At 39.1% G+C, this 17,576-nt stretch overlaps 1 protein-coding gene across 8 annotated transcripts in view; it reads right to left on the bottom strand.

Moving 5' to 3' along the window:
* ANK3 (ankyrin 3) overlaps positions 1-17,576 on the bottom strand; it is a 368,949-nt gene that overhangs the window by 22,646 nt on the left and 328,727 nt on the right. For all 8 annotated transcript variants that reach the window (XM_054071749.1, XM_054071756.1, XM_054071755.1 and 5 more), the window contains 6 exons: positions 17,378-17,404; positions 15,641-15,722; positions 4,157-11,863; positions 3,443-3,517; positions 2,569-2,700; positions 1,396-1,539 (listed from right to left, as the gene is read on the bottom strand). In XM_054071749.1, the coding sequence (XP_053927724.1) occupies positions 1,396-1,539; positions 2,569-2,700; positions 3,443-3,517; positions 4,157-11,863; positions 15,641-15,722; positions 17,378-17,404 (8,167 nt within the window). The remainder of the gene's footprint in view (positions 1-1,395; positions 1,540-2,568; positions 2,701-3,442; positions 3,518-4,156; positions 11,864-15,640; positions 15,723-17,377; positions 17,405-17,576) is intronic.

Raw genomic sequence — 17,576 nt, 5'->3', positions numbered from 1 at the left:
GAGATCTTGGTGATCTTGCAGAGTGAAGCGATCTTGGTGACATGGGTACAATCAGATACACTGATCAAATAAAAAGAGAAAAGAAAAGAAATAATGATGAAAACATGGGAAAACCATACAAAAGGATTAAACTGAATAGGAACACAAAAATGATGACAAAATCTGAAGTTTGCTTTCCAGCAAATAATAAGTTGGATAAACTACAAAAGGAAAAAAATACATGCTGTGGGGTTAACTTGACATTGTGCTGCCTGTAAAGGGCGGTGCATTAACAAGGTTTGGGTTTTTTCTTTCCTGAATCAGCTGAGAGAAAGGCAAAGGTGGTCTGGTCTTGGTGAGGAAAGGAAACTTGAGGAAGAGGAGAAGAGGAGAGACAGAAAGCAACTGCAGAGAAGCGTATTTCTTTCATAAAAACACTGATGCTACTATTAAAAGGCGCAAGCAACATTTCAAGAGCAACTTTCTTAAAATGTCAACAGAAAATTATTTCTGTAATGCAATGATTCAATGACCAGCAATGCTGCTCAATAATGGAGGTACACTGAGCTTATATGCTATAAAGAAAAAAATTCTAGTAACACACAGAGAAGCCAAATGCAAACTTGAACAAATTACAAAGAGCAAAGGAAATGTTACTTACAAAATATAAGTCTTATTTAAGGAGCAATTTAAGATACATGTGACAAAAATCAAAGTAAGGAAAGTAGCAACCCAGTACCTGTTAACTAACATTTAAAAGAAGAAAAAACAGCATTTAGCATCTTCAACATAATGATAAATAATAAGTATACATGTGGCAATTCTGTTTTATAAGCAGAACTTCAGGTATCTTTTAATTCTGGCTTAAAATTAACCTGCACAATTCTGTCCTTAGTTGGTATGGCTTCCATGTGAAAATTATTACACAATTTTACTCATTAGTGGACTGAAAAAGATATTCTCTCATGCACTAATAAAACAATTTCTTATTTTCCTACTGCCACTGTAGAAATGGTCCAAGTGAAAATCAGAAGGTGTTCACTTGTCTCAGTGAACTTGTCTCAGAGGCTTGACAGTAAACTGCACATTATTTTACTTTATGCAATTACTAAACACTTTGTTTTCCCTTGTTCTTCTTCTGTTTCTTCAAACAATTCTTACTGTTACTTACCTAGACAAGAAGCCAAAGAATATACATTTATTTCCAGGTAACTTAGGAAGCATGCAATACCAAAAGTATTAAAACTATACGTGAGCAAGCCTCAAAGCACAACTATTGCAGGAGAAGAACATTCAGATCTTGTCAACTGACACTGAGGCTGGTGGGAACAAGCTTAAGCATGAGTCTAGCTTATACAACATTATTGTACTATTGGACATGTCACTGAACTAAATATGACCATGGAATTAAATTACCATCAATGGGATCATGAAAAACGTTATTTTCATCTGCAAAACTTCTGGTGCCTGAAATATTTCCATAATCAAATATTGGTCCTTCCAACAGGGTCACGATATCTATTCGATTAATTTTTGTCAATACAGAAGTTAAGGCATCAGCTGAAAAACAAATAAGGCATGTCAGAAAAAAGTTCAGCCTTACAGAACTGCATAATTATCTTTCTCAGTTACATTCACAGTGCATTAATTATAAATTGCTGGCATGTTTCTGTCCCAATGCCTTCAGTTCTAGCAAACCTCATCATTTGCCTAAGTAGTCATTCTGCTGCCTACTTATTCAAGGTATACATCTATTAAGAGCCTTCCCGCCCCAACAAGTATAATTATATTACAATACAAAAGGCACAAAGAATAAGGTCAAAGACTTCTTAAAGAACATATTTAGTTACTCCTGAAACAAAATACTGGAGCGTAAAAGGAGTATAAAAAGCCTTTTACCATTCTGTTTCGAGGAACAAGAGAATAGGTAGCCATGTAGGTAATAATGCATGTAAGGCTATTCAGGCAGTACATCATGAAATGTCACAGTAATCTTGTTGCAAGAACACACTAATACTGGAAATTACTTTTACAGTGAAAGAGATCAAAGTATACTCAAATACCGTGTAGGAATGTGTGGATTAGAGAATGGTAATAAGCACCACTGACCTAACACAAAAATGAAACCCTGTTTTTCAATCTGAGCAATTCAAGTGAAATGCACAGATAAAACCAACAGAACCAGCACGGAATCAGTGTCTCCATCACTCCTCACAAAAGGAGATTTAGTCTTTTCTTATGACCTTCAATAACGCAAGACTATCTAACTTTTCCAGGCAGCCTATTTCCATGCTTCATGTTCCTTGCTATTGGAAAGTTTTCCCTAATATTTTTGTTACTGGAGTTTAAGTTCACTATTTGTCCCATCAATTATGGAAGTAGAGAACAGCTTATTTCCTTCTGCATATATTCTGAAAACATACGACACATTTCTGACTTCTAGAAAAAATATAACAAACTTTTCTTTTTTCCCATCAGTGTTTTGCAAAAATCATTTGTAATGCTTTCTTCAATTTAAGCTGTATAGAGCAGGTAACGGATGAAATGGGCTGTAACTTATAAGCAATGAAAGTAATTACTTGAACTTACTTGTAGCATTTTTCCCATCTCTGGTAACCCATTTTTTTAATAACATGAAGCTTTGAGCAATGAGGGAATTTGGGTTTTCTACTCGGATTTGATTTATTTCATCCACAGAAAAATTCAGTTCTCTTGCCAATTCTATAAAGACCACAAAAAAAAGAAGAAAAAAGCAAGCAAGCTGGAACATGGCATTATATACTCATACTTTAATTTCTGAAGATAGAAATAACTTTGAATTTCAATCATATCTCTGTGAGCTATTATCACATTTACACCCAGTAAGCCACTTAAACATGATGAAGAAAAGCTCTGTGGAGAATTCCTCATCATCACTGATTTATAAAGAATGTCTTTTCTGGTGACTATTACTCCTTTGTGATCTCGCTGCGCAGCTCAGCACCGTCTCTGTTGGCACCTATGCCCAGGGAGAGCTGCTGCTGCAGCTGTAAGCCTGGGACGGGCCAGCTCTGCCCATCAATATATGGAGGTACAGCTAAGGATGACTTGCAGGGGACTGCTGGGCCCCTGCGCCCTCCAAGGTTTTGGGAAGACTGCTCTCCAGAGATGGAGGCAGCACTGAGCCCAAGCAGACACATCCGCTCAACTCCATGGGCAAACATCTTGAGAGAAGTGCTGCTTCAGCTATTTTCCTTACAAGATTCTATTTCATTTATTGTGAGACCATGGAATAATTCTTCATGGCTATTTCCTATTAGGTGGTTTTTTTTCCCAGCAATGTGTTGCCTCATCCCAGCAATGAGGCTGGAATCACTACGAAACCAGCAATGCCTGATGCAGACTTACTGTGGCCTTTTGGTGAAAGATTATCTTAAAATGTAATAGCAAACACTAATTTCAATACTAAAGCTGAAAAGCTTACCTGTCCAGCTAAGTCCTAGGTGATCAGCTACAATTGCCATCCTTATATCTGTCCGTTCACATGGACTCTGCGGACCTGTGATTTACAATTTCCTGATTAAAAAAGTTTTGCACAGAAAACCACAATACCGGACAATATTTTATTATAAATAATAGCTTTAATTTGACTAAGTTGCCAGTGCTTATATTGTTTACTAGAATGGTTGTGTGTCCTAATAACCTACAAAGCAAATTATTTTCACAGCTTTTATATTTTCACCTGTGTAAAGCCAAATGTCAAACTACATGATGTGGTGTAATGGAATCAAACATGCTGACAAGCTAGCTGTAAAGACTGTACACAAGTTGTTCAATTACTGGTGGAAAACACCAAAACCACATTAACATCTATTTTCTCTACTTTGACAGAATAAATTTGCTGTCACAAAAGAAATCTTTCAATTTCTGAATTACATCAATTTTTGAGTTACATCAATGTCTTTGGCATGCTTCACTAGCTTTCTACAGTACAGGATTCGTTTAGAGGAAGAAAGAAGAGTATAAGACAGCACATACAGATGGCAATGACAGAATGAAAACTACAGTTAAGTCACTCCACAGGCAATCACAACAGTTCATGCACTAGGATCAACAAGTTGAAAGTTTTACAAACTAGGCTTGATCTCCACGAGGTGAGCCATGAGAGCTCCAGAAACCTGACTGCCTTCATTCTCACCAGTCCTCTTACTCCTCCTCCTCTCACTGTCGGCCTTTTCAATCTTTGATTTTATAGATGCTGCCTCTGTTCTCATGTCTCTAGCAGACTTCGATGTAATGGAAGGCTGGTAAACTTGAGTAGCTTCTGATAAGGATGTGTTCCTTGATGTACTGTCTTCTTCATCATCAGAGACCTCTGACTGCATCTTTTTCTCTTCATCAGACAGACGATCCACAAGCTTTAATGTCTCACCACTAATTCCCTTAAAATATTCAATAGAATGTTTACATACCTCCCTAAGCTGATTTTTCCTTACTTTGACTGTTGTCATGGTGACGGAGGTAGATCTTACCTTTACTGGTAATTTAGAAGGAGGCTGTTTCTGTTTTGGTTTTTCTTTCTCTACCTGCTCTTGTTTTGGCAGGGCTGGAGTTCTTCTAGCTATGTTACTTGTATGTGTACTTTTTACAGGAATCCTAGACCTTGCTTCTAGACAGGGAGAAGAATTACTTTGCTTTGCTTTGTCAGGCTTACTAGCCCCTCTCACTTTACTCCCTGTGTTGCCTTGGAGATTATTGTGTGAAAAGACTTCTTTTACTGAGCTGGCCTTTACAGGAAGCTTTGATTTTCCTCTAGCCCCTATCAACTCTGTTGACTTTTGCTGCTCGCCGTGTGGGTTTGGCTTATCTCTTACTCTGTGTCCTTGTGTTGTCCCTGTACCTTTTCCTGAAGTGCTTTTCGCTTGATTAGCTTTCTGGAGAGAACATTTTGGTTCCAAATGTTCTTTCAGCTCTACATTACAGGTAATATCATCTGTAGGGACAGCAGATGAATCCAAATTGTTGTTGTTATTAAAATTATCTTTTGGAAAATCAGTGTTTTCTGCTTGCCTACAGCTTGTCTGGCTAGAAGCTGAACTTGCAATCACTGCTACAGTTTCATTGTCTAATCCCTGACCACTTGGCATCACAGCTTCTATCTTATCTGTCACTTCGCCAGGGCCATCTTTCTTCAGAGTCATGGTGGAAGCAGAAATTCCCATTTTAATTGGTGTGCGCAATTTGGGATCAACTTTAGAAGCGTTTACTGCTGCCGATGATTTTTCCAGTGAGTTACTACCAAGTGTTTGTTCCATGCAATCTCCACTGGCCTGGATGATGGGCTTATGTTCAACTGCTGTTGTTTCTACTGGTCTCTCTAGGTTTGTTTCTACAGTGCTGTCCCCTGCCTGTGGCTGTGTGATGGCAGTGACTGTACTTTTATCCCCTTCCCCCTTGTCCCCTGACTTCCCTTCAGAAGTATGCTCACCAATCTGAAAAAATTGGAGTCTTTCTTCAACAAAATCCCTCTTGCTCATGTCAATTGCACCACTGCGAGTCATCTCAAACATCTTCCCTTCATGAAATGGGAAGGGGTTGGGCTCGCTAGTTGGCGTACTTTCATCTGTTGGAGTTCTGGCTGGAGTTGTATCAGGTGTTGTTGCTTGAGATCTGTCTTCCACTGCCAGACCAAATGGTTTAGCCTCATCATCCCTTGATTTAGTCTCAAATACTTCATCGTCACCTCGGTTACTAGACCACGGATCAAAATCTAGACTCTTGGTGGCCACTGTTTTGAAAGGTGTTGCAAATTCTTCATCTACTTTGTAACTGAAATACGAATCAGGAAATACAGTCCTGTCAGGGTGTCTGCCTTCCAAAGTGAAAAACTGTGCCCCTGACTTCTGTTCACTCTTATCTCCGGCTTTTTCAGAAGCTGGACCCTTTGAAGGTGCCCTGTCTTCTTCAGGGCCTACCTTGCCTTCCTCCTCAATGACTTCAAGCTTACTCTGGCTAAAGGAGCGATCAGTCTGCTTTAGAATGCCTTCTGTAGTCCATACATCCTTTTTGGGTTCAACTGCTGGACCTGCAAGTTTAGAATCACTCTCAGTTAAACCATCATCTTCATCTTGCAAATCATAACCGTCAAGAGAGTCAATCTCTGTTGCATCAGTATCATGGGAGAATTCTGCAGTGGTTGCTATGGAACACTCTGTGACAGACTGGTCATTGTTATTCCCATTTTGCACTACATCATTCTGGGGTGAATCAAGCCCAATGTCAATCTCATTAGGTTTCCCAGAAGTGGTATGTCCTAACTCTTTCTGTTTCTCAATCTTTTCAGGGGTTCTGTGTTTCAAGGTTTCCTTCTGGTCATCTTCCAGTTCTTTCAGTTTGAATGTATACTTTTTAAGTGGAACAGGTTGATAAAGAGATTCATCATCACTGGAGTCGCTGACATCTGCTCCTGGGGGCACAGGAGACGGCGGCTGTACTCTTATGACGGGTTCAGCCAGTTGGCATTTTTCGTGTTCATCTTGCAAGTTCACTTCTGTCATCTCCATTTCACTCTCAGTGGAATAATGAGGCTTCTTTTCTGACTCGCCTTGATCCGCATCCAGTGGTGGAGGAGGAGGGAACTCAATGTAGGCAACTCTGTTACCTTTGGGTCTTTTGTTAGAGTCCTTATTTATATGATTAATTAATGCTTTGTCAATCTGCGGTTCCTCAACTTCTGCCTGTTTTACAGATGTTGACTTAGCCTCTGCTTCCTCCTCTGATTCCTCAGATACCTCAGGTATAGGACTGGGCTTGCCTGGGATATAACCTATTAGTGAGTCGGGTGTTTTAGATGTAAACTCGTAACTCACTTCCTCTGAACTCGGTGTTTCTGGTGTTAAAGGGCTTTTACCAGAGCTATCTATAAAGGACACTTGTTCTAGTGTGTCATCTTCTGGACTGCCTTGTGGAGAAGGAAGTTGTTTTTGCTGTCTACCTGTGTAAAATGTCCCCCTCGTCTCTTGTACTGTCTTGCTCTCCTGACTGACAATTTTTTTAATGCTTCCTTGTTGCACCTCTTTCTCATATTGCTTTCCTACTTGAACAAAACTGACATAAACAGGTAAGGTCTTAATTTCTTTTACTCCCTCAGTGCTTACTAGTGGTGCAACTTTATCCAGATAATCACTGGCATCAGCGTCAACTAACTCACTTGAAGGAAATTCCTTTCCTGGACTACATTCTAAAGAGTCTGGTGATTTGCTAGGGGATAGCTCTGTTTCCTCAACGGAAGGACTTAAACCTATCGAGCTTTGCTGCCTGGTAACTTTTCTTATTTCCGAACGTTTTGTTTTTTCATCTTCCACATAATCAATCTGCCTCTCAACTTTCTCCTTAATCACAGCTGATTGGGATACTTTAGATGAAAGTTCATAGACGCCATCAAGCATGGTTCTCTTCTCTTCAACAATTCTGACTGGAATATGGGACACAGAAATTTCTTCTTTCTTTTTGGATATTTTATCAGCCACTTCACCATTTTGCTCCCCCTCCCTGACAACAAATTCTCTGTATAAAACTCTTTTTGAGGGAGATTTTACAGTCAGTTCCTTCACTTCTTCTGAATGAATTCCATTTGCTGCCAGCTTGTGCTCTGTCACAGTGATAAATTCACTTTTTTTGTCAGTTTTAGATTCAGCATGATCAACGTGGTTTTCTTTTACTGTATCTGGAACCAGCACATGTGAAAGTTTTTCTTTTTGTGTTTTATGATTGGAAGTTCCAGGACTTTCCCACGTCCTATAGATTTTTTTGTCCCAATGTCCCTTCATTGTTGAGTCTGAGCCATACACCAGGTCTTTTGCCTGAGGTTCTGAGAAGTATTCTGGCACGCCTTTACTCATCTCAGCTCTTTGTTTTTGCGTGTCTGGGGTGCGAAAGTCTTCGGTAGTTTTCCCTTTACCTGGAACAAAATCTTCCTGTATTTTCACCTCTTTCTGTAAAGCGGTACTCCCATCAATGAGCTCCACTTGCTTTGCGTGTTTCTCTCTGGAATAAAATTGATACACTGGTAACTTACTTTCTTGTACTTTCTTCACTGGAATTTTGGACTGACCATCCAGCTTTTTTTCTTCTTGAGTTACGTCCTTACTCCTTGGACTTATACTTTGTTCAAATTTAAGCCTAATGGAACTGAGCTTCGATTGCTTCAGCTGAAATCCAGTCTGTGAAGCCTCAGGTGCTCCAGTCTGCTGAGCACTTCCTTTGTGTTCCATAGTTTGTTTAGACTCCTCTGCAGGTTGTACAAATATCCTTTTTTCAGGACTGCTGGGCAAACTGGACGCTTTTCTTTCATCCACCTTGGGAAAACATTTCCCATCATGTGTGTACTGCTTCACTTTACTCCATTCGTCACCGGATGATGGCAATTCAGAAAGCAGGACTTTCTCAGGGCTGCTGCTGGCAGAGCTCTGGCTAGAATGTATTTCTTTGCCATTTTTTTTATGCTGCTTTTTCTCCGGAGACTGTAGCTCATCATTCAACTTCTCTGTTTTATCCCGAAAGAACTGTGACACTTCAGTCAGTTTTTCTTCTGCCTCTTTAACAGTCCTGTCCACCCTGTCTTCATATATCAACTTTTCTCTACCTCTGTCTAATCTGTCCTCAGTAAAGCGCATCCACATGGCATGTTTTGGACTACTAACATCTCCAGTGTAGTGTAACACTGTCACTTTATCATAATGATCATCTTTAGACATTTTACCTACACCATTTTCAGACACATCTTTATAGATTTTGGAGAGAATCTCTTTTCTGGGGGCAGTAGCTACTTTTTCTCTGCATCGTTTATCAGACCCCTGTAACTCTGCACTAAGGGGTAGAGCATGGTCAGTAACTGACTCCTCAGTATCAGAATGAGACACATCTAGCTTTTCTGAAAGAAGCATTTTCTCAGCAAACCTGTAAGACTCCCCTCTTAGTTCTGACAACTCATCATCATGGTATTCTATTGAGTGCTGACTCAAAAGCTTCAGTGTTTTGTAAGAGTCATCAGACATGAGTTGAGCAGAACTAGGGCGACTGTCTTCTTCCTGGGACACAGGAGTGTTTACTCTAGAGGATTCCAGATAAGAAGGAAGTGACTCTTCGGCTGTGAGCTCTTCTTCTTCTTGCTGACCTTGTTCGTCTGAACAAGGAAAAGCATCATGTTTTTCCAACTCTTTTAAGTTATTATCTCCCCGAGGTAAGTCTTTCTGATATACATACATTTCTTTTTCTGGATGCTTTTTTGTTTCTCTAATAATGACTTCAGTAGGTTCAGCCTGATTACCTTTTTCAATATGGACCTCTATTATTCGCTCCAGTTTGGGTTTCATTTTGCTGTCCTTCTCTGCATGTTGTGGTGAAGTTTCAGCAGACTTGCTAACATCGGATGTTACTGATGATTTATGTTCAAACAGACCTGCCAGTTCTTTGGAAGGGTCACGTCCGGACTGAAAGGCTTTCATTATGTCATGTACAGACATCGTTTCCTCAATTCTTTCAGATGTGCTTTCAGTGCACGGGGGTTTATGATAAACCATCCTAGTCGTCGTAGTGATATGAGTTTCTTCTTTTACTCGGACACCTTTACTAAGGACACACTTGTGGTCATCTTCTTCGCTGCTGCTGGCTTTCATTTGAAAAGCTTTAACCTTCTCTTTAATAGATCCAGCAGGTTTTTGCTCCAGCTCCATAAACGCAGGAGCAGGTTTTGAGGCTGGTAGCTCCTCTGCTTTCTGCTCTGGAATTTCTTCAGATGATGGTTCATAGCTACGGATAACATGAACTACTTCAGTTCTTGTTTCTGTAATGACAGGAGGGATGGGTACATCATGGAAAAGTGGTTTTGGCCCTGTGCTTTCAGCACTTTGTGGGGCAGAAGGTGTCTTTTCACTCCTTGTTTCAAAGCCACTGTCAGATAAGGGACTTTTATCTTGATCGTGTTGAGAAAAGTCATCTGGAGACTCTAAAATAGTATCTGTTCCAAAAAAGGAATCTGCAATTTTACATAACTCCTTTTCTGATGTTGAAGGCCTCATGGAGGCTGGAGGCATTTTAAGTTTATGTTCCTGCAAAGCAATAGCTGGTTTTAAAATGCGTTTTTGTCTCTCTTCACCTTCTTTTTTCCCCTCTTCAAACTTGTACTTTATGTTTGTTAATGAACTGCTACCAATATCATTTGCTAAGTAATCAATAACTTTTGACAAGTTATAATCCTTTTCCGACATGGTTTTAGTTTTAATTTGGACCTTCTCTGGAACAGATATAGGAGGGCTTGTCAAAGCTTGCTGTCTCGCTTCATCAATCTCGTCTGTACTGAACTCTACCCAGTCATCCTCAGACAGGTGTCCTTGATCACTTTTGGATACTTTAGCCGACCCTTTACCTTCTAAACACACATCTTTTTTCAGAATCTCACTAACTTTTACTAAGTCCTCTTTCACTTTCTCAACAATTTTAAAGGGCTCTTCATCATCAATTCTACCCTCTTTTGGTATCTCGGGTTGGAACGCTTTGTCCTCTGTGACATCTGTCTGCAATATTGCAGTCATTCTTATTAGATCCTCTTTCATTTCAGCAACATCTTTCAGTATCTCCTGACTGGAGGATAAAGAAGATGGTGAGGACAATTTGAGAGCAGAGGGTGCTAAAAACAAGGATGATTTTATTGGAGATGAAGTTCGATTAAAGGGAGGCTGTGTGCGTGCCTCTGTAGTCAATGTTTTAATAGGTGACAGTAATGCAGCAGCTGATTTTGTAAGTGAAGATGACTCTGGGAGCTTCTTTAATGCTGGTTCAGACAAAACATTGACTACAGAATATACCGGCACTGTTATTGTTGATGAAGTTACTGATGAGGTAGTTGCAGATATTGACCCAAGGGCTGTGTACAAAGCACCCGCAGGAGGAGTTCTTATTGACTGGAAAGCTGATGGTGCTGAAGACACAAATGACCTGAGTGGAGAAAATGACATTGTTGTAGCTGTTGAAAACGCTCTCTCAGCCGTGTCAGCAACTGCATTAGCAGCACAACTTGCAGAATGTGCAGCTGCAGCAATCTTGTCTTGAAAAACAGCCGCAGCTTTGGATCCGTTTATTAAGTTGGCAGAAGATGGGTATTTCAGAGGTGACACAGATCCATTAAGCAATGGTACATCTGTGTGCCCAGCTACATGTTTCGCTGGCGACGAGAGAGACGAGGCCATCATGACTTTAGAGGATGAAACCGCATCAACTGCTGACTTAGCAGGTGACACTACTGACTTTAGAGGGGACGACAAAAGTGAAGATGCTGATGTGATAACTGATTTAAGTGGCAAAGTCGAAGAGTACATGTTAATGTTGGATTTGGGGGATGCTGGAGGCGTCATGGTTATGGATGATCTCTCCAAGAGAGACCCTGCTGTAGTCACTGGAGATGTCCGAGAGGGGAATGTGGTAGTAGATGCCAGCCCTTTTAGACTAGCAGCTTCTGTGACTGCAGGAGCTCTGACGAAAGAGCCTGAAGTAACCTGCATACTGTATGGAGGTTGTGATACCACAGTTTTTATTGGTGAAGAGATTGTCCGAAATGATCTAATCGGAGATGCTACATCACTAACAGATTTAACTGAAGATGTGGTAGAAGCTCCTAATGTGGATTTGATTGGAGAAGCAGAAGAAACAGACCATATTGATTTTAATGGGGAAGCTGTAGGAGTGTTAGAGGAAGAGCTTGATAAGGAAGTGAAGCCTGATTTAGTTTGCCCAGGCACTGTAATTGGAGCTGTTGTCCAAGACTGATAGGGCCGTGCCGAAAAGAATGGCTTGTATGAGTAAGTAGCTGGTAGGGATCTTGTTGCTCCTGCACTCCGTTCAACTGTTTCTTAAATTGTTAAATTAAAATCAAACATAAAATCAACAAAAATGATTGAAAAACAGAGAGACCAGAGAAGAAAATTGGTCAGTAAACGTTGTAATATTACAAAAAGCAAGTACAATTGTTTGCATGGGTTAGGATGAAGGAGGCAAAAGAAGATATAAAAAGGAAAGAAAAAAATAGGAATGAGCCATATATTGATGTCTGGTCCAAACCAAAAAGCAACGTGATATGAAAGACAGAAAGCACATAGCAACCAAATCTGCAAACAATGAAGAACAGAAAACACGAAGAAGGAATCCATAAGGTAAAAATAAAACCACATCAAAATTTCTTCTCTTACTTCCTATTGACTTTCTGATGTGCAATTTCTGAAATGTTTGTATCAGTTCTATTTTGCCTGTTTAGGTATGTCTCTGCTTTGCACAACTATTAGAATTATACTTTTAATTATTTCTGTTGTTCTGTTCAGACATTGAACCTATACAAAGTATAAACTTGTGTAAAATGACATTATATAGCTAAAGGTTGTTTTCTAAACCACTCAGAACTGTTTCATGCAGAACCCAAAATTCCTTTAAGTGACAGGCAATTGATGTGCAAACTGTGAAGCAACTGGAATAAATTCAAATCTCTATCTCCCATGCACAATTCGGATATGCTTCACACTCACAAAGCCAATAAGAGCAAGAGCTTTTCTGAGTCAATTTAAAAAAAAAATATAAAAAAAATTAAAAAAAGGAAATTTTGCATCTGTTTCTCATGCGATATTCCTTTCGTTTGGTAAAAACTAAAGTAAAACTTTACATGAAATGATTTTAAGAAGCATATGTCATACATGAAATATGGAAAGTATGATATATGATAAACGTGAGCAAGCAAAGCAACTGAATCAGTTTTTATTCATGCACAATATACCATGTCAAAACGAGCACACAGATTAATACAGTTGTATGCTGTATTATGCACAAATATATAAACCTTACAAAATAAATTCACAAGAAGTCATTAAAAGAAGAGTACACTTTTTCTACAAGATGTAGTGTCTTGGTACCTTTTGAGGAGATTTCTTGTATCAGCTCAAAGACAGACCTGTTCAACTTTACATTTCTCAAAAGGTAATGTTAGAAAAGCAGTCAAAGCACAATATATTATGCAGAAACTTCCTGGCAAGGACAAGCCTGTTAACTGTTATCATCCCCCAGAACACTCAGGTTATTCATAGGCATTTTGAACAAAATCATCATCAAACACATTTTGCATCACAGGAGGTACTCATGCCAGAAGACAGTATTTCTGGGAATCCCATTACAGCATATATAACCTGATACAGCAATAACATTCAGAGAGTCGTCATTGAAAGTAACTTAGAGGGCTTTTTATTTTTTCTTTAACTTTGGAGTTAGAAACGGAGCTAAAATTTCCAAACAACTTATTTCAACACATTTTCCTCTGAAGTTACACTAATAATTTGTCAAACCTGCTTGATCTGTCTTATAGACAGACAGTATCTTACAGGGCAAAAAGCTTAACAAGGCGAATACTAAATTGTTAAACTTAAAGCACACACACTGTTATAAAATAGTGAATATTTAGTATACCACAGGTCCATATCCTGCAAGGACAAATATGCTGGTCCTAGAGAAGCCAATTGTAGCCCAGAAGGCAATATGGATGGCTGGTGATATTGCGATATGAGAACATTAAGGTTGAAGAGAGCTTGAATATTAGGCCTGACTGGCACAGCCTCTGTCAAGAAACATCCGTTTTTCCTTGCAATTTTACTTGTAAGTGCAATGATACTTCTTTTTTTTTCCCCAAAAAGAAGAAAACATAGTGTACTTCATTGAATAAGCTACACTTTATTATGAAGATTAATTAGCAGCAGCTGTTAACATTTACCAAAAGTTCATACAGTCCCATACCCATGAAACAAACCCAAAAATCATTCTGAAAAGAACTAACAGCAAAACAACTTGTTCAGTAGTTTGTGTTTGGAACTGTCTTTAGAGGGACCCCACTGAGCCGTGATGAGCCAGTTTATCACAACTGGCACGTGAGGCAGCCAACGACACTCCCCTCTTAGCTGCTCTTTCTTCTGTTAAATCATGGATTCAAGACATGTTTAGGATGCTTTTTCTGTGCTCCTTATTGCAGTTGAGAAAAAGAACTGGTACAAAGGAAACTGCGTAATTTACCAGTGTGTTCAGCTATGACATATTTCAAACAGCAGGGAACTGGTAATTTTACTATTTTGAAATAGCAAAGAAATCCCCACAACCAGGCAGGACTTTAGAGTGGGATAATATACTAAAGAGTGGTTTTATATAACAGCCCTTTTTTGGCTGCTGGACACCCTGGCCTTAGCAGTTTCCATCACTCTATAGCCAAGATTTTATCCTAAAACAGATGTTAGTTATTACCTTCTGTCCACCAAACAACACTTCCTTGCTTGCAGCTGGTAATTGAAAGCACTGAGTGAACCCCTACAAGTGCTCAGGCTGATGGCCAAACCACTATCTACAATCTTCCCTGGCAAACACATTAACTTTTCATACCCTCTTTGGGTAGCTCACAGCCCTAAATTGTAACCATCACTAAAAGGGACGGGAGAGTTAAAGAATGGTCAGGGACTTTACTCTGTTAGCAAACTTTTCTTTTTAAGTACAACTCAAGTGGGTTTGGTTTTTTTCCTCTAATTTTTGCAAATTAGGCTTAACGGACCTTTGGTGAATACTTTTTTTCCCCAATGAGGCCTGAAAAGCTAATTGTAAGCAACATACACAGTCATCAAACTCCTTTCAAGCAACTTTCTTTTCCCTCTCTCTCAGTTCCCATTAAGCCTTTGACAATACCTTAACAGTCCATCAAGATGTTTCAGCAGATCTGATAGCTTCTTCAGATGTTATATGCTAGAAGTCTTCTTCCAGGCCTGAGAAGTGTAACATATTCTGGAGCACATCTGATCCAAAGAAGCCACAGATCTTTTAGGATAATTAAACAGCAGCCATCCAGTGGGAGCTCCCAAGACCCGATGAAGTTTGTCTATGGATTTTATGGAATTATATCAAAGGGTCTGGTGCAGGGTAGCAACTGAGAAGTCATGAGGGACAAAAAAGGCAAGAAAAAGCCCAGGAATGGGGATAAATAGCAGTCAACCTCAGACAAGAGATGTGAGGGAAGAAAAGCTAAGCCAAATACATTATTGTATTTAACGAGGAAGGAAAGGAATGCTACAGGTCTGGTCAAGGGCAACACAAGTTTAAGAGGAAGCAATGTGAGGTGCCAGGGAATAAAAAGCATCTGCAGGGAATGGAGGAAAAAAAGGAAGAGGAGAAAGAAGAGGGAAAACATAAAATATGAGAGAGTCCATTTTGGCTAAGTATCTAAACATTTAAGCGCTTATCCGAATTGCATTCTCCAGCCTTGCTGAACTTTTGCATATTATGCCCTTCTACAGCAGCTCTCTCTAATCTTTCAAAGAGAAGATGATCAGACTGTTTTTGAAAGCACTTTGCAATCCCATTTCTCTGGAGCTACATGGCATTTTAAAAAATTATTCTATTTTTACTCAACTAATACATGTCATGTGCCAGTCAGGATTCTTCAAGCTCCCACAACACAAGAGTTCGCAGACCATCCAAAAATTTTGATTTAGATAGGTGGGTTTTTTCTTTTTTTTTTTTTCCAAAATGACACAAAATACAACGTTTATAGAAAAAATGTCTCTTCTTATGAAAATTCATGTATGTATGGTTTAGTACTTTGGTAAGATCAACTCACTCATTCCAGGCTCAGTCAGATAGCTGTAGCGCTTACGTAAAGCAAGGGAGACAAAGTTCTGGCGCCGGTCGGCTTTCTCAGTCTGCAACAAAATATAATACTGTTTAGTGCCTTTAGTATCACTGTCCCCCTTTTGAACAGCACAATCATCAAACCTCAGGATGATATACCACATTTTGTGGTACATGTTTCCATAAGGGTGAACGGTTGTTTCTGTTCAGCTTCAGGAACGCGTGCTGAAGCTAAATTTGGGCAAGCAGGCAGGGAATGGACAGAGTCATTCTCCGTTCCCATCTGCCATGTAATGAGTGTCAGACACTGTGGAGTAAGGAGTGTGGCTACTGGAAGAGGCAGAAACCTGCTGTGAATGATTACCCTTCTACAGCAAGCAGGGAAGGGACTGCAACCCTAAGAGGTGACCCCATAGGTTCATTCCAGCTTACAACATCTCTGCTTATGAGGGGGAAAAGTTTAGATAACAAATGTTGCTCGTGATCCTGCCCAATACATCTCAATAGTATATTATCTCATTATCACTTAAAAAATTTCACACTACCAGGAAGGGTGTGATATTATCCATTCCCTGTAAAGTACACCACATTTGGCTAGAAACCGGAAATCAACACAAAAGACTACAGATACAGACATAAAACATTCACAAGAGTACAACTTGCACCAATCAAATATTTCTCCCCAACTTAATTTGTCCTGAAAGCACATACACCACAATGTACGCTGGCTTTAAAGTGAATACATTAAGGACAAAAAAAGGCATGGGAAGGGATTTTTTTAATAGGCACAAAATGCAAAGATGCAGATTAGAAAGCAGACTACTACTGTTAACTGATAAATTGCATCATAAGTTGCTAAATTCAGTGGCATAGCGGCTAGTGTGATGTCCTAAATAATAAAATCCTTCAGAGATCAGCACATTTGATTACGTGGCTAAAAATATGGTTTGTTTAGAAAGAAAACTATTGTTACAGTCATATAATAGCTCACTGGGAGCAAATCCTGTGATGTGGTTGCTGTTATTATTTTTTAACATGTAAGGAGTGTTTTGTTTTGTTTTTTTTAATTATTGTTTTAATCAGCAGGAGGCTACTGCTATTTATTTGCCACCAGGAAGAGAAGAAAACTTTGCTACTAAGTAAAAGAGAGACATCTATGTAGTTTCCTTTATAAGGTGATCTCATTACTGCTACTTCTCATAAGTCAAACTCTCTCAATTTCTTGACAATCAAACATTGCAGTTTCTGGCAAACAGTGGACTTCTGAGCTGCAAAAATCTAAGGTTTGCTTGAAAACGGATTTGTACACAATATGTAGGAATTACTCTTGGCTGTTTTGCTTTTTCAGAATAATCCAGTTTATTTTCAGGAGTAAAATATTACAGGGCACTATTATGGCCTCAGCAATACTTCTTTATCAACTAAATTCTTCCTGGTGTTGAAAAAAAATGGATGTGGTCTGAATTTTATAATTATATTCTTTTTCAGAAGAAACTCAGTTGAATTTTAAACTGCTATTATTGAATGCTTGATTTAATTTCATAATATAAAATTGATTTTTTTCTACATTTTAAAACAGATTATCTGTTGTTGAAGATATGATTACTCTGTAGGTATAATTTCAATGCCATGGTTAAAAATAGTTGTTTGGGGTTTTTGCTACAACATATTACTTTTCTTCACTAAATCTGAAGGAAATAAAAACAGAAGACAGTGTTTATATTACCTCATCATCTTGATCTGACTCTGTTTCCTTTTGGTCCCAAGATGCATTGCAGAGACAAGGAATAGTATAATGGACAGCAGGGAAAAGAGTATCAGGATATGAAAAGGACCAAATTGGGAGCACAAAATGCAAGCTGATTTATAAGGCAAAGCAAATCCAGAATGTGAACACGAAAAAAAAACCTTACATCCAACTCAAA

Source organism: Cuculus canorus, chromosome 7 (assembly GCF_017976375.1).
Source record: "Cuculus canorus isolate bCucCan1 chromosome 7, bCucCan1.pri, whole genome shotgun sequence".
In the NCBI taxonomy this organism is placed as follows: domain Eukaryota; kingdom Metazoa; phylum Chordata; class Aves; order Cuculiformes; family Cuculidae; genus Cuculus; species Cuculus canorus.
This window is presented reverse-complemented; position numbering and strand designations above follow the sequence as displayed.